General features: G+C 38.8%; 1 protein-coding gene across 1 annotated transcript in view; it reads right to left on the reverse strand.

The window, feature by feature from the left end:
• Window positions 1-957: 957 nt before the first annotated feature.
• The window catches only part of TAF4 (TATA-box binding protein associated factor 4), a gene marked incomplete at its 5' end in the record, with an annotated part of 36052 nt that continues 10459 nt past the window's right edge, over window positions 958-26550 (reverse strand). The window contains 14 exons of the mRNA XM_084217694.1: window positions 958-2446; window positions 6099-6218; window positions 6300-6356; window positions 7730-7855; window positions 8498-8628; window positions 9237-9406; window positions 10010-10124; window positions 10595-10739; window positions 10949-11203; window positions 12248-12337; window positions 13045-13167; window positions 13904-14023; window positions 15687-15806; window positions 16549-16715. Of these exons, the coding sequence (XP_084073820.1) occupies window positions 2279-2446; window positions 6099-6218; window positions 6300-6356; window positions 7730-7855; window positions 8498-8628; window positions 9237-9406; window positions 10010-10124; window positions 10595-10739; window positions 10949-11203; window positions 12248-12337; window positions 13045-13167; window positions 13904-14023; window positions 15687-15806; window positions 16549-16715 (1907 nt within the window). The 3' untranslated portion in view covers window positions 958-2278. The remainder of the gene's footprint in view (window positions 2447-6098; window positions 6219-6299; window positions 6357-7729; window positions 7856-8497; window positions 8629-9236; window positions 9407-10009; window positions 10125-10594; window positions 10740-10948; window positions 11204-12247; window positions 12338-13044; window positions 13168-13903; window positions 14024-15686; window positions 15807-16548; window positions 16716-26550) is intronic.

The raw sequence follows: 26550 nt of genomic DNA on the forward strand, positions 1-26550 counted from the left end.
AGACACTGTGCCCAGTCAGTGCCTGGCCAGTGGTGATTTACAATTAAAACCAGCTCCTGCTACAATTCAAGGGATGCTCTGACAGCATTTTGTCCAAAATCAAAGGTGTTTCTTTGCACTTAATACAATGATGCCATGTAAAGGCTGTTTGGAGTTTACAAACAATGAGATCTCGGGGTCAGTGTCACACACAGTGCCAGGTGAGCACATCCCTTCAGGAGCTGATCCTCTAATTCAGAGACACCCATCTCCCACGGGCCTGCTGCCAGTGCCTGTTCACAGCAGGGCTTGGGGCAGCAGCCTGTGGACAGATTTGTCTGCATGCAAGGAATAATCATCAAATTAATGTACTAGCAGGATTAGGCCCTCAAAATTATAGGTTAAGTGGTCCATGAGAGGAGGAATTAAAAAAAATACAACCCAAAAAAATACAACCCAGCACAGAACATCACAGACGCTTCTCAGATTTTCATATTGATAATCAGAAGTGGCCCTGGTGATTTTCTTTCATAATTGTGCTCCAAATTGTGTTTTATATCCTAGCTTCTTCTGCAAACCACTTTAGCTGTGTTTGAGGGAGCAGGCTGCCCTCAAGGAGAGGCTGTTTTATTAAACCTTCACTAGACAAACACAAAATATTTCAGATGTTTCAGACACCTTTCCCTGCTTAAAAACCAACCAAACCAGACCCACTGCCCACTGATGCCACTCCAAGACCCCTAAGAAAACAATCAAATGCCAAGATTCATGAAATCACACACCTCCAAAATACTGATAAAACAAAACAGTATAAAAACATCCCAAAGTGCATCTTTAGCAAACAGTATCCCCTCAAGTAGACTCATCTTTTACTGCACCAAGAAAAATAAATCTAAGTGGATAAAAGATTTAGAGAGAAAAATACATTAGCAAATACAGATAAATTTGTTTTTAATAAAGGAGTTAATTTTCTTTCAATCCTATATAAAACAATAGCAATTAAAAACTTCATTTTTGAAAGTAAAATATTTACATATGAACAAGTAACTGTGCAAAATTTACATGAAAAAAAAATGGAAAGACAGGATTTCCTAAGAGACAAAATAAAAGGGGTGTAACAGTTGTCAGGTGTTGATAAAAATACTGATCAGCATTCAGTTTACACGCAAGAGAGTTAAATTCTACCATGAGAGTTCACACAAAGAAAGCCAAAGTATTTACAGTCATAAAAGTACTATCAATAGACAATTTAATACAATAACCTCTGAAAATATAAAGAACCAATTAGTATATTTGTAATAAAAAAATAGGTACAAAGAAGGGACTTTGCTCTGGACATCTTTAAAGTAGGCCCACAGCTTGCATACAGTCTTTTAGCAAAATAATTATAGTTTACATAGCCATTTTTATGTTATGTGCCAAAAATTATGTACAATTACTGACAAAATACACCAACCATTTTTCAACACTTGATTCACACTGAGAAAGTCTTTCGATGATTCCTCTCAACTTTTGATTTTATTTAATCTAAGCTTTCACTTTAGCTAAAAAACACAGTGCAAGTAAAATATATTTATGCTGAAAAGGTTTCTCTTTTTTTCCTTTTTTTCCTTTTTTAACTTTACAGCTTTACAAACTATAGCAAATAAAATGCATTTTTACAGATGCTGCTAAAACATTCAGAAGTAACCCTCCTTTATGGGATTTCAGGGCCTCTAATAAGCAATAATGTGATTAAAATTGAGGTTATGTTTAAAATTAACTGTATATCCCTCTAGAATTTGAGCATTTGGGGGAAAGATAAATATTCTTAAAAAATCAGTTTGCTTTGCTAACTGACTGTTTTTTAAAAAAAAAGCTAAATGAAATGAGGTCATCTGCTGTAGACATATGCCTATGTAATGGATTTAGTTGAATAAAACTGAACTAAAATGAACAATTAATGTTGAAACTGCTACAGGGCTGACAAAGGGTAGCTAGTTATTTGCTAAACGATTCCATCAGTCTTTATATATGGCTTGTTTGGCAAGAAGGCCACTCAATCAAGAGATGAGTTAAAATTTAATTGTCCTTTTATAGTATCCACAGGCCTTGTAAGTATCCTCACTGTTACAGAAATGTATTTCTCTTATACTGAAGAGTTTATTTATAAACAGGAATATAAAACTGTTCCATGTAAAGAGGTGGTTGTTTTTTAAACAATATCCCATTCGCTTGTTACAAAAAGGCGTCATTTGCAAATATATTAAAAAATGTCCTCAGGCGTCTCTCCGTCAAAAATACCTTGATCTTTTCCATTTTACTTAAGGAATGCTTTGTATAGCAATAGTGAATGGCTTGTCTCTCGCTCATTTTCTAAACAAAATATGAGGTCCCTGAGGTTCACCCGCGTTATCCTTTGTCGCGTAAACTGTCTGGTTGTTCCAACTCCAGAGCTGCCTGGGACTGCTGCACTCGAACCAGATCCCTGGGAAGCACAAGAACAGGTCAATCAGTGCATGCCTGAAAGCACTCCAAAACTTTACAGAGAAAATGTGTGACCTAAAAACTCTACGTAGTCAGGTGTTGCTTTGAGTTTTTAAAATTTTTTAAGCCTCCTGATGTTTACATTCTTGTAACAAACTTTTTCCACACTTTTTGTAAATAACTTATTGTTTTGCATTTTTTAATAGAAGAGGAGAAATTTGATAGACTGTTGGTTTGTTTAGTGTTATTGGAGAGGTGGCACTTTCACCCTCCAATCCACTGTCACTTTTGGACATCTATAAATGTTAGAGTGAGAAAATAAACTTTCCCTTTTTTACCTTAAGGACAGCAGTGTGTGCACATCATGTTATTCCGTGTCCTATTGTAACAGTGAGGCAGCTGTACACTACCAGATTAGAGATTTTCTTTTTAATCCTGATTTATTTACAACAGCTGAACAATCACAAGTTTTCAGTGTCATTCAATACAGACAATAAAGCCCCAAAGAACTGCCTGTGTTTTTAGGAAGGCACTAAGGACAGTCAATCCCAACAAGCAAACCAAACAGAAAGGACACAATTCTTCATAGTTCCAGCATACAGATGCCAAGGGCAGCCCTGGAGCTGTGGATGACCTGGGGAGCAGTCCTGTTCCCAGGACTGTGAGGCCTTGAATCCATGATCTCCATGGAAAGTTGCTCCCCTTCTGATGACAACAGCTATAACCAAGCTCAGGACTAAATTTAGGAGAAGCTTTCCTAGACACAGTCACATATTCTCTAATAACCCCTGAACGCTTCTCCATCTCTCAGCATCCCTCATCCCTCTGGCCCACACTGGGAGTTTCCCTGAGCAGCAGGATAAGCAGGCAGCATATGATTATATCAACCACTTATGAAGAAGAAGCAGAAAGCAAAAAGCAGAAGGGAACACACGAGCGGCACACGGAAGGGCGGGCCGGGGCAGCTGCAGCTGCGCGCAGCGGCCGGCAGATGGCGCTCGCGGAGCGGAATGCAGCAGCGCCCCAGCTCCAGCGGGAATCTCGGTGCGCTGCCAGGAGATTGACCGAAATAACCAATTCTTCTGGAAACGGCTTCCATTTCTGAGGCTCAGCTACAAATTCATTCTCCTCCCCAATTTAATTTATTATACTACTGTTATCTTTTATTTTTTTAATGAAACTTTTATACTTCTCGACACCAAACACAGCCCAGCAGTAAATACTTATCGGCCACTGTGCTTGGAGAATTTTCAAAAATTTTTCTTAATAAAAACACCCCAGACTTGAAAAAAGCCCAAGTTTAGAGTGGTGCATGAGCCATGTGAATAAGCTGCTGAGGCTCCCACTAACAGATGTGAAAGTAATGAACATTACTGATGATCAAACCAACCTAAAGCTGCACTGGAAATGTTCACTCTGGGTTAGCAGAGCTCTGTTCAGAGCAGGTGAGTTTGCTTCACCACAGTGCTAACAAGAAAGTCAGATTTTTTATTGCATTGATTTTTGATTCTGTTTTCAACATTCTGTTGACCCAGTAAACACCAAATCACTAAAATCCTGTTGTTAGGGCTGCCCAAATGCTGGATTTTCGAGGGAAATTTTAAGGCACTTGGACAATTTGGCTATCTAATTTTGACCAACTTCAGTGGAAATTAGAAAATGCAGGATAGTATCAGATGCTAACTAAATTTTCTTACATACAAATGATTGCTAGAGAACAGAATGGATGGCTAGAAGGGGATTTATTCTTATTTTTAAAATATTCTTTAGCAAAAGCTCAAGCCTGAGCTTTATTACATAGACCATAATACTTGAAATGCAAAGGTAAAATTTCAGGAGTCATTAAAGACACAGAATTATGTATAGAATAAGTTAAGAAGCTTTTTAGTAACTTTCAGTAAAATCACATGGACATAAAATTCTCAAACTGACAGCAAACTCTTTTGTTGAATTTTGAAACAAAACAGGGCAATTACTACTTAGAAGCGATTTTACATGTAATTAAGAGTCAGCATTTGTAGACATCAAAAGCTTCCATTTACAAAACTGTGTCTAAGTAACAACAAACCTTATTTTCCACACTTCTTGTAATATGCCTTAACCACAAACTGCATACAAATGGTGACAAGTGGAGCCCAATTTAAAAATGTCAAGTGACACAGCAGCAAAAGCACAGCTGTGAGTATCAGATCAAAGGCAGCTGCTTCTTAATTAAGCAGACAAAAAGATTGGATTTCCAGGGAACCTGCAGTTAATTGGTTAACCAGTGATTAATCCAAGATAACTAAATTAGTCAGATTTAGATGAAATACAAACAAGTGTTCACAGGAGATGCAAAATACATCCCATAACCTAAGTGACATTAACAGACCATTAAGGTGGCACAGCTGAGCATGCAGGAGTAAGCAATACCAACATTAACTCTGCATGAGGTACTTCAGCATACTCCTCTGAGACAGCTTCATTTGTGTACACATCTATCTTTGCAAAGTACCCTGTTCTGTAATTTTCATAATTTTAAACCACATCTATAAACCTTTAATAGAGTCATTTGTCAGCTTATATAAAAACAAGTCTTATTCTCAGTAGCAGACATTTTAGTAAATTTCAAAACTTAAAATTACTTTAAAAATGCTCAAGAGGCTTGATTTTTTTATAAACAAAAATAACATTTACTAGTATTCAGATTTTTCTCTACCATTTTATATCAAGCACATGTAAATTATTGCTTCTAGCAATTCAGTGTAAAACAAGGTGAACTCTTTTGAGGCTTTTCTACAGTATAAATGCTTTAGCACTGAAAGTTCAGAATTCTCAAGGAGTAATAAACAGGACTATTAAACTATTACTATTCTGTCATTTGCTATCAGACACAAAACCCCACGGGGGAAAATCCTCCAATTATGAAGAGAGCTTTTGGTCCAACAAACGACAATTTTCAAAAATGTTTTGTTCTTTTTAAACATTAGAGAAATCCCATATTGAATGCCTCATGCAGAAAGCAATTTTATACCATTTCTTGTTTATTAACTTGTTTAGAAATACAGCAGATAATCATGTACCAGAATGTAAATTAAATGAATCAGACACTGAGCATTCCAATACCTAGTCTGCAGAGAATTTTTTTAAAGGCAGATTCAACAGCAGAATGTACAGAGGATGGGCAAGAACATCCTGATCAGAGGGAACTGGTCAAACTGATCTGCTGTGGAGACACTAAAACTAAGGCAAATCAACTGCTGAGGAGAAAAATTAGGTAAGCTCCTGTAACTCAAAGCTCCTGCTGTCAAATTTAGCAGTGACTTAATTCAACCACCCCACCTACCTCAGCATTACCCTGCACTTTAAGTTAGATTGGTTATAACCACAAAAATCTTCCAAAACTAGGGAGGCCCAAAAAGCTGAGGTTTGTTAGATCAGAGATGGTTTTTCTAAGATCCCTCCAGTTCCATGAATTGGGGAATGACCACTCAGATTCTATTCCCTACGCCACTACAGGTGCTAAAAATTGATCCTGGCCTCGGAATGAACAAATCTGAACACAAAACATTTCTGCTGCTCAGGGAGCTTCCACAAACTGGGGAAAAGCTCTGAACAGAAAGGTTTGCACAGAGGCTGAGGCAGCAAAACCAAAGGTGACAATTATACTGTACCTCTGTCCCTGATCCAGATCCTGGGGAATCTACTTTCCTTTTCTTCCTGGGACCGATGGCAGCTAACGCAGTCAGGTTGGCATCCCTCTGTCTCATTTGTGCTAGCTCTTGCTGCTGCATCTGTGTGTGCCAGGACAAGGATGGGTCATTATTTCTCTTTCAACTTCCAAAATAAAAGTTTATGTTAAGCTCACCACTCACCTCCTTGGCCTTCTGTTTCAACCTAAGCTGTTCTGGATCTTCTTGTCGAGATCGAGACTGTGTTGATAAAGGATGAGCAGGAGGTGGTTGGAGGAAAAGAAAGAAAAAATAACTCAGTTACAAAAGCAGTTAAAATTATATATGAAAGCTTTTCTCAAATTTCAGCAAGAAGTGGGGAATACCAATCACTCCCACAGAGGGTAATAGTGGTAAACAACTTCCAGAAAGTTTTCCTTTTCTTAACGTTTTTATTTTTGAAAAAGGCATCCCATTTTTCTGCTGTGTTAAAGATAGCCAAGGAGTAGCCAGGCAATTATGTCTTAAATGCAATCATTACAAGACACAAATTACACAGATCTGTGAACTGAATTACACACTTTGCATATGAACAAAAGAATCAGACCTGGACATTTTGGAACAATTCCTCCCCTTGCTGGGTAACCAAGCACTTACTCAGAGCTGATATTTCTGCTACACCTACACACACAGGCCAGGCTGCAGGCTGAACAAAGTGCACCTGAGTGACCCAAGACCATTTACATCAGCAACTGCCCATTTCACTGGGCACCTGCATTCCTTGTGTGTGTCATACTTGCAGAATAATGAAATAATTTAGATTAGAAAGGACCTTTAAGAACATCAAGTCCAGCTGTTTCCCCAGCACTGCCAAGCCCACCACTAAACCATGCCCCCAAGCGCCACATCTACACAACACTTCCAAGGATGGTGACTCAACCACTGCCCTGGGCAGCCTGTTCCTGGGCTTGACAACACTTTCCGTGATGAAATTGCTCTCAATATTCAATCTAAACCTCCCCTGATGCAACTTGAGGCCATTTCCTCTCATCTATCAAATCCTGAACATTGTTAATACCTTACATTTTTTAGGCCAACAACAAGATAAATTTGGATTTTGACATTGTCAACTCATGCTGGATCACAAAACTAACAGAAAACATAGGTTGTTTTGTGAATTATTTCTAGGGTACTCTTATCTAATCACATTCATACTGTATTCACTGAGTAAAACCAGAGCTTAATTTTCACATTCATGTTTACATCAACTGCTTCCTATTTATTATATTTCTCCAATTTGTAAAAATCTTCCTGAATTCTATTTCTAGTCTCTATTACATTTAAGAGTACCACCAAGTTATAAAATTAATTTTTCTTTGCCAATGCAAAATGCAAAAACTAAATTTCAAGACTCCTTTAATTTGGGAATATGCAATGACAGTGGCAAAGAAGCTGTTTCCCATGCTTTACAATGAAAAGCAAAACTGAGCTCTAGTTAGGAACACATTCATCAAGTTCCATCTTTGAAGATTAGTCTTCCCCTTCATTGCAAGTGTTTTAGAATGAAAAGAAACTCTGCAGTTTTGATGTCAAAAGTGACACTTCGCAAACACGTGTGAAAGCCAAGCACTTGCCTTTGCTGCACGCATTAAAATTTCCCTTTCTTGTTCATCTTTACGCTGCTTTTCTATTTGATCAAGTTGTTCAAAGAACTTGAGCTGTGCCCGAACGTCACTTGCTTGTTCATATCTTTCATCATCCTGAAAATACAGCAAATATGTTTCTCATTACTCCCTTAAAAACAAAGCTGTTAACTTGTACTGTACTGGGGAAGAACATACACATTCAAAGCTCCAATGTTCACTTTGTCCTTTTCAGACAAATAGCAGGAGTATATTTACACCAGTCAAACCAGCTAGAACTCTTAAAAGCATTTTGTTCTATTCCATGAATCATCAGATTTTGACTTCTAAACTAATATCATCACAGCTTTAACCTCTCAAACATATTTCACAGAGCTGTGTGGTTTTTTAAACACTGCTCAGGCATTTGCATCTATTAGGAACACACATCTGTCAGATAGCAGTCTCCTGGGAATTCAAAGCAGTGCTTTTATCTGTCTGACTCTACAATCACTCACACACTAAACATTTGACATAATAAATAAAGGGGAGGGCACAGCTCCTCTGCATTTGTTTTAAAACCATTTTGTATATGCAAGCTGAAAAGCTCCAGTCACCCATGTGTATTAATATCTTAATGGAAGGTGAATCAGTCAAAGAGAATAAACAACCTGATTTCACAGAAAAAAGAACGCCTGAACTCCTGCATTACAGTCAACACCACAGCCTGCTGAATTTGTGACATTTTGCCATTTGATTTGAGCAATTAAATACAGTTACCTTGTAGGAAATATTCCTTTGTTGAGCAGTCTCTGATAGTTTTTCCACGAGGTTTTGTAGTCTTTGTTGTGTAGCATGTGATACGTAGCTAACTACATCAGGATGGACTTCTGTTATTCCATGTTTTTTACCTACAATCAGAACACAAGTGGGTTGCAAAAAATCATTTTACAATACAACTAAATATGAATAAAAATCTCAGTCATAGAAATTTAAATCCCCTTTTCTAAATATGACTTGCAGGTTTTTCTCAGTCAAGGATTAAACAGGAAATTACACACATATTAAAATTCGTATTAGTTTAACAAAATTGACAATCTATTAATAAATGCTGTAGACTACAATGTAACAAAGAATTCAAGATTGCTTTTTGTTCCACCATCAATTCTAAATTACTAAGTAAAGCTGATGAAAGTTCTTCTAGACTAATTTCATTGTTTGTGTCATTCTTGATACACCTTATTAGTTTATACAGTGAGACTTTCAGCCACATTGAGTAGTTTTGATGCTGAATTGCCATCACTTTAGAAGGCAAATCTATGTTTGCTATTCCTTGACACTATTCTACTTTCATAAGACAAATGATTTCCACAAGCATCTGAATATACCAGAAAATACCAGAAGGTAACGACTCCAGCAACTTCTAATTATTCAAGCCAATTTCTTTGGAAAATGTCTTCGATTAAACCTAAGAGTAGTGAAATTTGTTTTTATTAATGTTCAAGATAAAAGAACATACCTATTTCTAATATCCTTCTTTGTAAAGGTGCTGGGAAAAGGAAGGTTTCATCTTTACAGGACCTTGTTAATGTGCCCACGAGCTCAGAGTTTGTTGCCAATATCCGAGCACTTTCTTCTGACAGGTTGACTCCAGCCATTGACGCAACATCATTAATGTCATCATCATCCCTTAAAGGAAGGAAAATTTATTATAATCATAACATTTAGTGCTTATCTGCACACACTGCTATGATACCACAGCTGCACATAATGAATTCCACCATAAACCTGAATAATTAGTTTTACATTTTATTTGCTTTTGTGATACAATAAAATACAACTCATTTGTTTGTAAATGAGAAATTACTGCTTTGAATTCCAGGAGCACTAATTTTGTACTTCCTGTTTTTTCCAAGATGCTTTCTTATGTAATGTTTCAACACCTTGAGAAACAACAGACTAGACGAATCACTACTACAAAACAATAATAATCTGCCCTCACCACCAAGACAGGCTGTACCTCACCAAGTAACTCAACCAGAGCTGGGAGAAGTGAAGGAATGAATTCCACTTGCTTGTCTGGGCAGGAATTGTTTATGAGGTTTAGTGCCAGCTAAATGCCAAAACCAGTCTGGCACGAGTATGTCCAGTGCTGTTTGTTGAAGTCTTTAATGAAGAAGCAAACCTGCTCCCAGAAAATCCACCTCTAGGTTATTTTGAGTTTCCCCAGATGGATTCAGCACCAGGAAGGTCTGAGTTCAGCTGCCCAAGCACAAACATACAGTTCCTCACCTAAAAGAGCCTCCCCCAGGTTCTTTCAGTTTATTCTTCTGAGCAGCAGCTACTTGTGTCGAAACAGTGGCAATAGCTTTGTTTCCAGGTAATACCGCTGGTTTTACCACAGGTACTGCAAGAAGACAGACAGGATTTGTACTCCATCAGTAAGAGTTCACACGTGCAAGCCAGCCATAGGTAGTTATGGCAACAGGTCTGGTAGTACAGAGTTGACCTCTATAGCCTCTGTCAGCATTTCACCCAGGTAAAAACAGGACCCTTCCCACACAATTCCAGCAGCCAAACCATTTCTCTGTCAATGCTGCCCTGATAGATCTGTACCCCCAGCCACTATGGCACTACACAGTGGAAGATTTTACCAGTAGTACAAAAAGGGCACTTATGAACTGACATTCATAGAACCACAGAATGGTTTGGGCAAGAAAGAACCTTGAAGACCAGGTCGCTCCAAGCCCCATCCAGTCTGGCCTTGAACACTTCCAGGAATGGGGTATCAACAACTTCTCTGGGCAAGCATTACCTGAAGTGTGGTTTAGGGATTGCTACCAAATATGGCATATCACAACTATCTTGACCTCTTACCTGTCTGAAGTTGATTCAGTTGGATTTGAGGAGTGGTGAGCATAATGCGACTGTGTGGCTGCCGCAATGCCACCATGGGTGTCTGTGTCAACGTTACTTGTGGAGGCCTTATCAATGCCCCTGCTTTTTGAGACTGTTGAATAACCTGCAAACAATAAGGGGAAAAAAAAAAAAAGAATTGTAAATAATCTGAGAATCAGGTGGGAAGAACAAACCCTAAGAGCACTTTAACCAAGATGCAATTTAAATGATACTTTTTTAATCAGATCTTTGATTGAGCCAAACCACCAACTTAAGAAATACTATCAAAAAAACCCCTGTGCAGTGACAAACGCTGCACTCCAGCTCACATACCAGTGGCGTGGACTGCCCTTGTTTACTGACACCAACTTGTGTGGGCTGAGTGAGGCTGATGACGGGTTGCTGGAGGGTACTGGTGACAGTGGCAGTGGCCTTGCCTGCCGTGCGCTGCACCGAGGAGCTCAGCAGCACGGCCGCTGCCGACGGGATCGTGGCTATCGTCGCCTGCGTCGTGGGCTGCTGCTGCTGGCTCTGCTGAATGAAAGCTGCAGAGTCTGGTGTTAACTGTCTCAAGGCAGGTAAACTCCTCTGAAAAGGGGAAAGGAAAGAGTTTGGTTGAGTTGTTTAATCCTGGCTCACACAATATTAATTGTCAAGAAGCGTCGTGTTTTGTTTCAGTCCATTGGATCGGTCTGTGTGCACCTGAGGAAAGGTGAGCACACAGAAATACCAACCTGCTCCTTTAATAAACAGGACAGAGGGACAATACCTTTTGGATATCATGGGCATCTAGGCTATGCAGCCTACCTGGAACCCCTGGTATGTATTTAACAGCCCAAGCCCATGCTGCCTTCCTTGACTGTTGTCCTACAGCTTAGAAGTCACACTGGAACACCAGGGAAGATTTCAGAATACCTCAACAAGGACCACAGTGTTTTGGTGGCTTTTTAAATTAGTCGTTTTCTTATGGCAACAATTTTTGTCCTCAGGAACAGCTCAAGGTTGAACAAGCATTTAAAAACCCAGAAATGTCAACACACACCTACAACTACATCCATAATCATACATTAGTCAAGCAGTTACATTCTTACAATTCAGTGCTGTTGTATTTTCACTGATGTCACTGATGGTAAATGTTTTGCAATAAATACTATTTTGAGATTTGCTGAACTACTATGAAATTTATGTCAAATGTGATTTATCATTGGGAGATGACAAATTTCCTGCTTCTTCAAAATAGTTTAGAGCACAGGCAAAACTTCCCCAGAAGGTACAATTTTCTATATCACCGAATCCCTTTGCTTTCTACAACTAAAAAGAGAGCAATAAATCAATTCATAGGTTTGTGGCTTAAGTCATAGAAAGAAAACTTTTCAGATTTCTCAAAAGAGCTACTATGTGTCACCATGGTAGAAGTTACATTACAGTCTGTGCCAATGAATCACAGTAACAAACTCTAGGAACTAAGACACAAAAAGTATTTTTAAGTGAGCAAAAGCCTAACCAGGCACCATCTAAAACTTCCTTTAACTTAATTTTGGAATTCCACCTATAATGGCAAAGGATGTGTTTGTGTTCATTGCTGCTGATATATAAGCACAGAGAAAAAGGAAGAGAGTGAAGATAAGTTACCTTCAGGAAAGGCACAAGGTAAGGTTGAGGTGAAGAATTAAGTTCTCTGTAGAGCCTACTGGTAAAGTCTTCTGGTTCAATTTTTCCATCCTTCAAAACAGAAAACTCAAATGAACAAACTTGTAGAAATTAATTTTTATAGCTATCTTACCCTAAAAATAAAAAAATTAAGACTTGGGAACACACTGAAAATAATTGATTTTAATCATCCCTCACTATTTTTAGTTACCAATAGCTTTATGGTAGTAACTAACTTTACTACAAATTTCAAATAATAGATATAAAGGTCTCTGGTTACTGCATGAGGGAATACACACAACCATAACATAAAGGTTGCTAACGAGTAGGCTAAGCAATACTCGCATTCACTCTATAAATATTAAATATGTCAAGATTTTATATTAGCATCAGGCAAGGTTTATTACCTTTTTTTTGTAAAAACTTGTGTTTTTGTACAGTCAGCTATTGCACCACCTGTAGTGTTTTCCCCCAAGTACATAATATATATTTTTATTCACTGCTTTATCAAAATGTAGAATTTAAACAGCCACTACTTTCATTACTCACATTCCAACTGAACTCATGCTCTCATGCATGAATATAAGCGGTAATATCTCAGTTACAAATTTAATTAAAAATTTATCCATCTTTTTTACTTCAGAAGTGGCAAAGTTAATTTGATTTAGCTCAGAAAAAAAAACAAAAGAAAACAAAACAAAAAAACCACAAAACCAGGTTTGAGTCTGAATTTGCCCAGATGCTGCTGTATTTAACAACTTCTGATGAACTTCTCTTACCAGCAGATTCTGTACTAATTCCTTCACGTTAGCTGCAGTCTCTGTGGACTGTTTTCCAGATGATGCCAGTTTTATTAATGTGGACAGAAAGTTTTTGCATTTCTTCACATTTTCCATAGTTTCCTTAGAAGGAAGGGTAAAAGGAAAACAATCAGAGAAAGGAAGACAAACTCCTCTTAACACATGATCTGACCATATACTCCATGAAACAAAGCCCTTTATTTCACCAGTACAGAGTAATATTTATAGATACATGTCCCTCACCTAAAAACATAAACAGATGGAAATTATTATTTTTCTTCATATACACATATATATTGTACATTTTTGTTACCAAAATTTAAGGAATTGTGATTCTTCATAAAATTTGGAAACACCAAGTATTTTAAGAATGGCACACTGTATATGGGAAAATACATGTTTTAGCAGGACAAAAAATAGTAAAGCTGTTGTTTCACAGTGCACAATACATGGATTCTCCCTGGATTTTGCAATCCTGGAAACATGCAGCTTGAATCAATCAGTGCCAACTGCTCATCCTTTTTATACTGATTCTCCTCTATGATGCTGAAAAATTCGTTGTTCTATAAAATACATCTAATATATTTTTTAAATGAGTGCTTTAATACTGTTACAGAAACAAAACCACTTTGACACCTAGCAAAATTCAAGTGACCTGTACCCACACCTTGTAAATGATATGGTTCTATTAAAATTTACCTTTTCAAGGTCAACAGCTCACAGGATTCCTGCATCTTTACTAAGCACCACTCCCATCTGTGTTTACAAGTACGTGTATATATGCACACATGCATATGTGAGTGGACAAAAAGAGATGGTACATTTCTCAGAATCTTACTGTGGCAGCAGTGGAGGTGGCCGTTGTCCCTTGCACTGTTCTCTGAGGAGTTCCAGTTTGTACAGCTGTTGCTGTCCCCAGCGTGGTTGTTTGTGCAGTACCACCCAGAACAATCTGAGGCTGCAGAGAATAAAAACACAAGATTACTTTCCGTGGAACCTACCAAGAGCCTGTTTTCCTTAGCCATCCAACAGAAGATGAGCCACAGGGCAGTAGAACACCTTTCACTGCTGCTATAAATAAATGCCTCATAGTCTGGTGCAGTGGAAGGAAACGGCCACCAGATGGCACTAAAAACATTTGAAACGGGAATACCAAAAGTTGATTAAAAATTGCGCGATTTTTGGTCACTGAAAAAAATACCATAAACATAGTCTCAGTCACTGGGGTTCCAAAACTCAGCTAAAACAAATACTGAATTCCTGTGAATTCAATTTATCTTTTTGACTGTTTCATTAAATGCCACTTCCAAAGGGAGGAATTTCTAAAAAGGCACAACTGACACAAAAGCTTTGGTCTTATCGAGGTCTTTGTGGTAAACAACAGGACAAAACATTTTTCTAGTTTTTCAGACAAACTGGTAATTTGAAGTAGAAATATCAGCTCCAAAGAATCACAATTACAAGCAAGATCCTCTCACATACACAACTCATTCATGGGCTTCCAACAGTCTAATTATTAACAAGAACCCAGTCTGAGAGACAAATTCCTACCAAGCTACAACTGACGCTCAGAATGTTCACAAATCATTTGTAAATTTGCTCTTTATATAAAGATGCACAAAAAAAAAAGGCTCCCCTGCTGCCAAAGTTAACTTTATTGGTATTTTGGGAAAAACTAAGGGAGACAAGGATTTCATTTGTCTCTTTTTTTTTTTTTTGAAATCAGGATAAATTAAGTCCATGGTGTGCTCATTACAGCACAAAATATGCAGATGGAATGATGGTGTTGGTTTTTTTTTTTTTTCCCTGTATAACAGCAATGCAAATTAAGGAGACTCAGGTAAATTAACTCTTAGATCTAGACAGATCACTGGCATAGGGAAAGGCTCTCTGAGGGGAAAAAGGTTAACTGGATGCATAGCAAAACCTGCATGTTTTAAATTAAAACTCTCTAATCCTGTCTACTCAAAGGATGAAGAAAGCACAATGAGACAGATTAGGTGACAACAATCATATTGTATCACTGCCACCTGGAAGCCATGTGGAGAATTTCACACTCTTGCACTGTTTTTTAAACTCTTGACATCTCAAAAAAAATGTCCAAGCAAGCCCAAAATGAATAGAGGCCAGCCCAGACTGACATCAGTCTCTCTGTGAGTTATCAGTCTCCAGAAGGACACAGACCAAAGCAGTCATGTGAAAGGGAGAAGGCTTCAGGAAGAGAAGGCTGCCAGGGCAGTCATCTTTGCAATTGTAAATTTTGCTGCAGAATTCAGAGAGCTGCAGATCCACCACAGGAATAACACCACAGCCCAAAACCCAAAGGGAATTCTTGTCATCTCCTTTAAGCAGGAAGCATAAAGGTATTTCACGTCAGTCAGCACTGTGACTGCACAAACTACAAACACAATACCTTTAAGTGGAGGTGTAATGTATAGGTGTAATATGAAATAATACCAATATACATATAAAAAATTATACCTGTACATCCAAAATATGCACTGAGACCTGCAGATGTTTTAGAAAGGCTAATCCAGAAGGCATTTCTTCCCTGCACTGAGCAATTGCATTTCCTGTATGCCTGGCAGTCTCATGCACACATCACTTCCCTACACACTCACTTGCACAACCGGGGGCCGCTGTAGCGTTGTCGTGGGTTGCACAGTTGTTTGAGCCTGAGACACTTGCTTGATGATAGTAGTTGGTGTCACCTGTCGTGCAATAATTGGTGTTCCTGGAGCCTGGAGAAGAGGGAAAAAAAAATCATGAACACATCAGTGTCTATAGTTAAATACCAACTGCTCTATCTAGTGTTCTGATTCTGCATTATTACAAATAACAAAGAATGCATCTGAAGCACTACGGAACTCCAAGAAGGATTTTCAGTTTTGAACTTAAGGCAACTGTCAAAATCTTGGTGTACATATATCTATATCAATTTTTTTCTTTTAGTCTTGTATTTATTCTGGGGAGAAGAGTTGTACACCTTAACCATATATGGTCTTCTTGATATCAAAGTTTTCAACTTAATGAGATTCAGATATGTAAAAATATTTTTGATGAGTAACAGCCAAGCTATAACAGAATTAGGAACAAAATGCAATGTCTATGCCTTGTGGAAAGTAGATTTAGATTAGCTATTTGGAAGAAATTCTTGGCTCTGAGGGTGATGAGGCCCCAGCACAGGTTGCCCAGAGAGGTGTGGACTCCCCATTCCTTGAAGGTTCCAGGCCAGGTTGGGATGGGGCTTGAAGCAACCTGGTCTAGTGGAAGGTGGCCCTGCCCATCTCAGGAACTGGATGAGCTTTAAGGCCCCTTCCAACAGCTTTCCAACACAAACAATTCTGAGATTCTATGAATCTATAAACAGTCAGTACATCCCAGTTAGATCTATGGTTTCTTCACTAGTATCACACCTTACATCCTCCTGTATTCTGCAGAGGGAACTAAACACTTTTGGGCAGCACAGCTTGCTGGACTGACCTGCACTGTGGATATCTGCACGGGGGGTGCACTGGTAGGTGTAGCAGGACGAGGAGTCAGAGTGTTCTGAGGCTGAGACTGGGCGTGTGCCTGGGCCTGCATCTGTGCCAGGGCTTGCTGGGGGATCATCAGCAGCTGCCCGTTCTCACTGCGCACCAGGACCATGCCTGCAAAACAGAGAGCGGTCAAGGAACACATCCTTTGCAAATATCGAAGAACATATTTTTCTGTTGGTTTTTTTTTTTTTAATTCAAGTTGGGTACATAAGGAATTAATGTACTGCTGAAGGACTAGGCAGCTAGCAAGAGAGGTTTAGAATAAAAGTAAAATATCCAGCTGCATTATTGTATTTTGTCTAGAATAGCATAATTTCAGAAATACTCTATCTAAATGCTTAGTGTGGTGTGCACCAGAACACAGTGAGGTGTATCTGGCCCAACCACAAATATTTCATTTGACTAGAAGATAAAATGATCTTGTAAAAATCCTACCTGCTCTTTACTAAGAAATTTGTTTTATGAAACACTACAAATAGAAGAAAATCCTGCCATTAGACAAGATTCCTGTTAGTTTGTCTTTAAGAGGGGAAGAAAAATAATCAAACCTAGGCTTCATTATCAACAGCAACACAATTGTCTAAGTTCTAAATTAATTTCCCATAACCAATTTAGTAATGAAAGTGGCTATAAAATCATAATCTCTCTCATGTGCATCAGCAACAGACTGCATTGTGCCATGTTACACCCCAAATGAAAAATAAAACAGAGAGGGAAATGAGGAAGTCATTCCCTGCTCAGTCACTCAGATCAATACACTTAACCCCACTGGGTAGCTGTAGGGAACCAGATTTTAACAGGCAGAATTTCAGATGTGATTCTCTCTTCCTTGAAGGCACAAACAGGATCTGGACAACATGAACTGTTTGCCAAGAGCTCCTTCATTCAGCTTGCCTCACTCACTCCCTGCGAGCCTCAGGACCTCATCAGCTCTGAAAAAGCCACCTAAGGAAACAAACTGGGCACTCAAAATTAGTTGGCTTTTCTGAGCAGCTACACGAAGAACCTTCACCATGAAAATCAAGAGGCACTAGTGAAATCAGAAAGTTTTTCATAAGTGCTGTTCAGTGAATCAAAAGCCCATACACACTCCCCAACAATATCTGGAGATGTGGTCTATTGCATCTCAGAGCATGACTACTTCAAAAGAATCAAGCTTTTATTTGCTTTTCTGTTCTGGTGAAGTGCTGAAATGTTTACAGACAATGCCTCAAACAGTTTTCTTGGACACTTTTACAAGTAAGCTGCAAAAATTAATATACTGATTTCTACAAAAATGAGTTCAAAAGAAAAGCCTTAGTTGATTTGCCCCTATTTTTTCTTTACACTCTCTACATTAACTCTCTCTAAGCAGAGTCACACAGAGATGTTAAACTAGTTTACATCCAAAATGTGACTTTCCATCACAACTTACTTAAAAGTGTTAAGGTGGGACCCACAAAGTGCTATAGACAAGTGTTATATCTAGAAACAAATATCCTCTAAAGTGTTTTTCTGTAGGAAAGGAAGAGGAGGAGAAACTTATTTATTATCCTACAGACTGTAGAAGTAAATACTCTTCATTTAGCTGGCAGGTCCAAAAAGCTGTTTTCCAAGCCATTCCAAAAAGTAAGGTTTCTTCTCCTGTAACGTATGTAGGGAGAAGTGTTTCCTTTAAAATAGCAAAGGCACACACCACCTCCACCACATCTAAGGAGAACTTAAACACCTTAATAGTGAACACAGAGCTTGATGCTGTGGGCTGCTCATTGAAATCATCACTACTTCCTCACCATCAGCCTAACACTGTGGGGAGGGGGCTACTGACAAAGGAGAGAGAAACTGAACATTTTAAAGACTACAGAATGACCTGCTACTACATCAACCTCACTCCTGCACCAAAAGAACCTGGCATCCTTTTCAATGTGCAAACATAAGATCTTGGAAATAACTCACATTGCCCATTTTTGCCATCCCTCATAACGATCAGCTGAAGCAGCTAAATGCTGAATTGGTGGAAATCTTCAATATTATTATAAATGAAATCATCAGTACTGTGGCAATCTGATTAGAGGAGCTATTTTCAAGTCAACATTAAATATTAAGGCTTTCTGAGTACTTAGTTTCTAGCAACTGAAAAGGCCCCATGCAACTACCTATGCCCGAGCTTTCAGAAGTCCTTATATGTCACAGAACTACACTGAAACCCCACAACAAACGCTTTTTACTAAGATTCACCAATTTGGGAGTTTCCTAAGGTACCCTAAAGTTAATGTGCCATCCAAATTCTTCAAAAAGTTATATATTTTTTCCTTAGAGAAGTAACATGAGAAATACTAAGACTAGCTTTAGATGGGAGGGTTTGTTTAAACTTCTTTCTCAGTGCAAAAGCAACTGAAGTTATATGAAAGCACCAAGCCAAAGCAGTTTCCCTGCAGATGAGATCATTACAGCATCAGGCAGGCAGTGGCCCAGAGCTCTGTGATACCTATTCCTCTCTCCAGCTTGACACACCCCTTGGGGTCAGCAACGTGTCTGCACTACACACTAACACACCAGTATGGTCAACTCACTGCTTTGCTCCCCAAAATATGAATGAGGAGAGAGAAAAGATGGGAAATAACCACAAAGTGAAGGTTCAATACCCCTGAAGTACAAGCACAACATCTGAACAATGAAATATTCTCCCCGAGCTACATGCAAAATTAGAACATGCCTACACATTAACATAGCACAACTGCTCAAACAGACAGTTGAAAAGCATATTAATGTGAGCTTTAGAAAACATATCAAGAAAGTTCAATTTTTGGCAGCAGACAGACAAAACAATCATTTGTAATTCAAACCCTGACTCTAAGCACTACCCTGTTAGATTTCTAACTCCAGGAAGTCTGAAGTACTTCTTTCAAGTATTGAAGTCATAATAAAAAAGTAACTCATACAAAGCCACATTTATATCTGTTGTTATTTAAATAGTTCTTTCATTCCCCCTCAAATTTGATACACAGTTATTTTTAACTTATATAGTTTCTAACATGTCATTAAGTCAGCCTCTACCACTGATAAATTCCTGTACACACAAGGCTACATATAAACATAAAGACAGTTACTACCATCTGACTAGTCCTGAAAAAACTTTAATCACAGTATGATGAGACATTTTACCGGCTTGGAATGTTATGAATTAAAAACAAAAGTCCCATTTATTTCCTACTTTTAAACCAAAGTGGGACTGTAACACCCCCTATCCCCATCCATACATGAATCTCAGTTAACAATTTGTGACAATGAAGAAGAGGAAGGGCTGACAGCCATCTGTGAGGAAAAAGAAATTTCTTCCCAAAATTTACATTTTAAATATTTAAACACAGGTAAGTATCATAACCTCAAACTCCAATGCATAAGGCTGCAAATGCTGAATGAACCAGGTCAGAACTGACTACCAGGTACTAGAAGACAGCTAGAATTGTATAACTTATCTCACTGTTTCAATTAAATTCAGCAACATATTTAAAGATGGAAAACATTTTTCTGTTTTATCAATCAGGTTTTTGTTCCTGGATTAATGGATTAATTACTGCTTGAGATCAAACAGCTAATAAACATCACTGGAAATGTTCAATTAGAAAAAGGTGACAATAAAACCTGGCCATTTTAAATATCTTTCTGCCTTCTTTTTCCTAGAAAGTCTGATCACGCGTAGTCTAAAATCATATTCACTATTAAAAATGCAAACATTCAAGAATTCTCTCCAAGTCTCTCATTAAAAAACTAATTAAAATTAAAATTAATTACCATTTTTGTTAGAAGTTAGATGCTTAAGAGAATCCTGAAAGAGGTTCATATTTGAGTTTGAATTAAACAATTCATCATGGCTCCAAATGAAGGATTAACAAACTTAGTCGGCTGTTTCTGATGCCATAAAAACTTGTGCTCCTGACCAGCAGTATGGTCCCCTCACATGTTCTTGCAGTGAAGACCTTCCCAGATCCATCCTGTTTACAAGACTGCTCACGATGGAAAATGCCATCATTATGTGATGTAGCTGCATGATTCTGCAGGGTCATCTTTGCCACTTGCTTATTTGTAATTCCATTTGCTAATGACATTTCCATTTATAAAGTGCTGTGCTTTGGGGTTTTTTCTTTGTTGGTGTTTTTTCAATTAATAAAATGTGTAAAATCATGCACTGGAATAAAAAGTGGAGAGTTCTGGCCATTGGACATATCAGAAAAACACAAACCAGACTTTTTTTTCTAATACTCCCCTCTTCCTTCCTTCTTTGAAACATGGCTTGGCTTAAAAAAGACTAAAGAAAAGGATAACGCTCCATATCCCAGTGTCCCCTCCAGGATAACGCTCCATATCCCAGTGTCACCCCTCAGGATAATGCTCCATAGCCCAGTGTCACCTCCAGGATAACGCTCCATAGCCCAGTGTCACCTCCAGGATAACGCTCCATAGCCCAGTGTCACCTCCAGGATAACGCTCCGTAGCCCAGTGCCACCCCCCAGGATAATGCTCCGTAGCCCAGTGTCACCCCTCCATGTCTCAGGGACTCCACCCATACTATGGGGGACACACTGAGGGACTCCCTCTCCAGTTAGCAAGCACCTAATGGGAAGACAGAGCAAAGTGTGCCCATGCTTCTCACAGGGCTTAACAGTGTACAAGGACCAAACTCCTGCCTGTGAAATACAAACCCTACACAGGACCCTGATCCCAAGTGACATCATCTGTCACTATCTGATCCCAAGTGACATCATCTCTTTCTGATGCACACACTCAACAGAAGAACAGAAGATTCAAGCTCACAGGTATTACAGCTATTGCTTGTTACCCACAATGTAGTTCATGGTTAATCCAGATCAAGTGAATCCAGATCAAGTCAGAACCATTATTAAGAATCTGGACTTTTAATAAGTTGTTTTTTTCTGAGACATAACAAAAGAATTAATGGATGTATGATCTTGAAAGTGCATGGAGAATATCCTTTCCTAGTCTCCTGAGGAAATTCTCTTCTTAAAGTAAAAAGATAACTATAAACTTCTCAAGAAAAAACAACTGGGGTCAGGGAGAGCTGTTAGGCAGCGAAGAATCAATATACACACATGCTGGTGTTCAGAAAGAATGTCCAAGCCTAAAAGAATAACCAGAAGACTGATGCTTCTGGTGCAGAAAACCAAAGTCCCTACAAACATCTCTAGAAAAGGAGGTTATTGATCATATAGTTCACTGACATCGGACAAACCTTCTTCAAATCCTAACTAGATTTGCCAGGGAAGCTCACTAAGAAGTTATCTTCATGTCAAAGCCCTTTGGGCCTTAAGCTCTTGAGCACACATTCGTTTGTGGCAAGATGCTGCAAACATTTGACATGGCAGAAAAATCTGACAGTAATCCTAAGTGGGCTGTGCCATATTAGCAGGAGAAAGCTTTAGGAGAGAATCCTTTTGGTATTGTCAAAAGAGATTCTGTTGCAGCAAAAGAGAAAGTGCATGTGTGCGTAAGGTTATGCAAGTTATCACACATACCACAAAAAGCATCTAAAGCCAAGGGGCTGAGTCCATGCTCTGTAACTGATTGGATCAGGTTACACAGGGACCCAGAATGACAAAACTCTTATGAAAGGACAATGTTTTTAAGATTTTTCCAATACAAAAATGCTGGAATACCAGAGTGAAAGCTGGAGAAAAAGACAGCTGCCAATACAAGCTACAGGAAGAGCCTTCAGAATAAGCGGTATATGTGACAGGGTTCCTTACTGCAGAAGAGGGAAAGATAACCTGGTATTGACATCAATGCTGTCCAACAATCCACCATTCCTCCTCTTCCAGCAACTGATCCATCTGGAAAAACTCCCACTCTAAAGGAACAAAAGCCCAAGGAAAGCAGAAAGAACCTATGGAAGTCTACTAGTCCACTGCAGCTCCGTGAAAATCTGGGTCATTAAGGAAATCTTCCCTAACACTAGACAGTTTCTAGCAGATTTGGAATTATTTACACACATTAAAGAGCAGCCTCTGTAACAAACCAGACGAGTAGCAGCTCATGAAGGACCATCTATACACCAACTCATGAAAAACAGGGATTACAAATCAAGTTGAGTAGAACAGAACTGTAAATGGTAACAGAAGTGCAGATTAGATGTTTTTGAAGACACACTACTTTGTACTTGAAGAGAAATGTGCAGCACTGTTAAATATACATTAGATATACATCAGTTTAGGTACTTAGAACCTCAGAAGACCTGTGCTGCACAAGTCCAGAACAAATTCTACTTAAATTTTCTTGCCAAAACCTTTGACCTCATCAGCAATCTGAGCTTCCAAGTTTCATCAACAAATGTGGTTGTTTTGTGACTTCTATAAAGATACCTTAGCTCCAAAAGAATAAGCACAGTGCCTAAGGAGAAGTCTCCACAGTGCAGGGATCAGGAGGTATCAGCAAACCCAACAGTTCAAAATGACCCCATGACCATGTGAGACTGCAGCTGCTCCAGAAGTGGCTGCCCTGCACTGGCATGATGAGGTCAAGTTGCACAAACACAAGGCAGTGTAGGTATGTTCCCTGCTGAGCTTCAGGTCTGCAGGCTGCATAAAACTGCCAGGCAGTGACAGAGCTGTCCAGCACATGGCACAAATCTGTGCCAATTCCCTCATGCCTTGCTCCAGAGCAACGGGCACCCCAAAGCCACAAGGCTGAGGTCCTGCACAAGGCCGTGCTGAGCACACAGAACACCCTGTGCCCAATGAAAAGGACCTGTTAAATGGTCAGCACCTACTGCACTGAAGGTGTTCTACAACTTACCATGAAAAAAACATGGCATGACTGTCAGGTGTTGCTTCAGAGCACCTCTAATACAAAATACTTGGAATTTCTCCCGACGGGGACTGAAGACTAGCATAACAGAGAGTTTTAGACAAGAACTACAAAAGCAAATTCCATTCCCTTTTCAACTCATTCTGTAGTAAAGGAGAATTCCACCCAGACACAGTGCCTAAAAGTTAAGATACAACATACAACAGCAGCACTCCACTGTTGGCTACCACTACTCTATCCAACGTGCACACACAGATTCCAACCGGCCATTATGGTCTCAGAAACATTAATTCTTCATCAGCTGATTTATGATTGTTGTCAACACAGGTGAAAGATACATTTGCAAATATCCTCAAGAATCCTCACGGCAGTGTACAGAAAGTGCATTTTGTACAGATCAAGTACAAAAGTTCACATTATGAAAAACTGCTTGTTTTTTCTAACAGAAGAGTCAATAGACAAAAAACTCTATTTAATTTTAAAAGCTTTTGCTTACTCTTACTATGCAAGACTTCTGTTTCAAACAACACAACTGAACTGTCTAAAAGGTAAAGAAGCAAAGTATTGATTCACAAACCTTTTAAGAATGTAGTTATAGGAATAATGTCATGTTGGAATGCCACAAAGACACTGCATTTAAGAGTGATCCCATATGTAAAAAATCTTACCTGCTCATTAGAAGAGGTGTGTAAGAATTGTTCTGGGAAATACATCATTCCATATAGCATCAATTGACAAATGCTTCAACAACAATGTGATTTGAAACTATTTTGACTTCTCTGGAAAGCTAAACTCCCTGAAATTGTGTTAACATTCCTTTCTAGTCAAGGATACAAAGCTAGAACACCAGAAATCTCTGTCAAATTGCAACCCAATCATCACACAAATCTGTCTGATGTCGAAACAGCTAAGAAAAACACTATCAAGAGCTAAACCAATTGCTTTAATTATTGATCTCCAAGCAATTCAGATGCAGCTCTGCCATTAATTTCAATATATTTAGATCAAACAACAAAGCAATTATACTGAAATCAGATTTGGGTTTGAGAAAGGAAGACAGAAAATAAAGTGTCAGTAATTCTTTACATCTGTTATTTTAAATAGGAGGTTTTAAAACTCAACCTGTCATTATTTGTGACAGTTTGTTTGTACCAAGGTGTGCCAACATTAGTGCTGTTCAAGCACCTGAAGAAATGGGAAGGCCAAGTTACTTTGCATTTATTACCAGAGTCTGCACAGACATCCTTAATGAGGAGTAATGCTTTAAATCAATGCTTTCTTCCTTCTCAATGCAACAGCCTAAAACAACTAATTCTATGAGAAGCCATGAAGAACATTTTTTTTTTAATTTGTCCTCACTGTGAATGGCCTACTCAAGGTATACACTCTGTAATTTTAGCTGATGCCACTTTTCCAGCTGAAGCTCTGAAGACCCAGAGCTGGACAATTCCACTGACTGACAGCTCCCCAGGGCAGCCTCAGCACAAACATTCCCTCCACATCCTCCTCTGTGAATTCATGCCTCTCTCACTGCCCATACAGAATTATTCTGCTTTGAGAATATGCCAAACACTACGCCTGCAAGTTCAATACAAACCATCAACTGGGACATGATATTACATGCCATTTGGCTGATAGCAACATTTATTAAGTAGCTCTGCTTTTGCAGTTAGTCTGAACACAGAAGGAGAATTATTTTCACACCTGTAAGCTTGAATTCAGAATGCTTTTCAACAAAATCAGGTTTCGTTTTGATTTTTACTAACCATCAAATGCACAGTCCTGAGTAATGACTAAGCTTAATGACTGGGTATGACTAACACTTATAAATAATTAGTGCCTTTTCTCCCCCTCCCCCATGGAGGACAGGGAAGGAAAGAAAATCAAATGATACACTGGCAAAAAAGGAAGAAAGAAAGGAACTAAGAGGTTGAATCTCAATGCATGGACACTTGTATATTCTTCCAATCCACCCTTAATACTACTGCAAACACCACTGCACGTATGTCTGTTAAAACCTACTAACTCCTCATGCTTGTCTTTTAACTTCCACACCGTTCAGTCACTGTCAGCCTCCCTACTCCAGATCTCTTCTCCCACACTGATCCCTCCACAAACACTCTTCTGGTCCCCTCCATCGACTCTTTTGCCACAGGTGCTGCAATTCCTCAGTGCTACTCCTTGGAGCTGGCACTTGTGACTCATGAGAGCACAACTGGTCCCACTCGCCACACCACGACTCAGGCTCAAAGCACCTGATGTTATTACATTGGGAGAGAGGCTCTAAATTGAGCCCTCCCTCAAAGAAATGTTTGATTAATAAACTGAAGGAAGGTGTGCAGACAACTTAGTACAGCCTTGCTGCCCCCCAAACCCTCTCTGAAAGACTCGAGCATAGCACCACACCTCATTGCTTGGCTTTTGTTTATACTCTGATATCTGGAGCGCACATTTTTCAACTGCACTGGTTGTCAGCACAGTCTATCCAGCACGTGCTTTATTCTGCACAAAAGCACTGTGATAGCTTTTAACAGTTCAGCTACTCTCAGAAGCATCTATTAATCAAGTTATAATCATAAGTTAGACCATTTTTACAAGAGAGGCTTACTCAATTCAATACAAATCTTAGGACAGTCATGTCAGTCATGTAAAATAATATTAGACACTGCTGTGAGTTTTATGTTATTCATTGTCTAGGTACTGGGTTACTGAAAAATACATTTTGGTAAGGGAAAAAGAATCAAAATTAAGATACATAGCATTCATACGACACAAGTCAAGTTTATAAACAGAGATCTACCATGGCAAAAAAGTTACTTAATTTTCATCAATATATTTTTCCAAATCCCACAAAAAGAGCTTGGTATCCAAACTGGAGCTTGCACTAAATTCTGTACAAACACCAAGTAAAAGCACCATCCCTATTTAACCTATTTTATAACACATTTACACATTTTGCTGAGCATCAGCCTTTGATGTTCAAAGTGCAACTTTCTGATTACTGGTAATCTAAGTACAGAAACCCATAGTTTTAAAATGTTATTTTGAGTCTGACAACAGTTACAGACCCAAAGATCAGATACATTTGTACAACACCTTAAGACAGCTCTACTGAGGTGCTGAACAGATCTCATTGCAGGTGTAT

The sequence above is a fragment of the Fringilla coelebs genome, assembly GCF_963513975.1.
Source record: "Fringilla coelebs genome assembly, chromosome: 18".
In the NCBI taxonomy this organism is placed as follows: domain Eukaryota; kingdom Metazoa; phylum Chordata; class Aves; order Passeriformes; family Fringillidae; genus Fringilla; species Fringilla coelebs.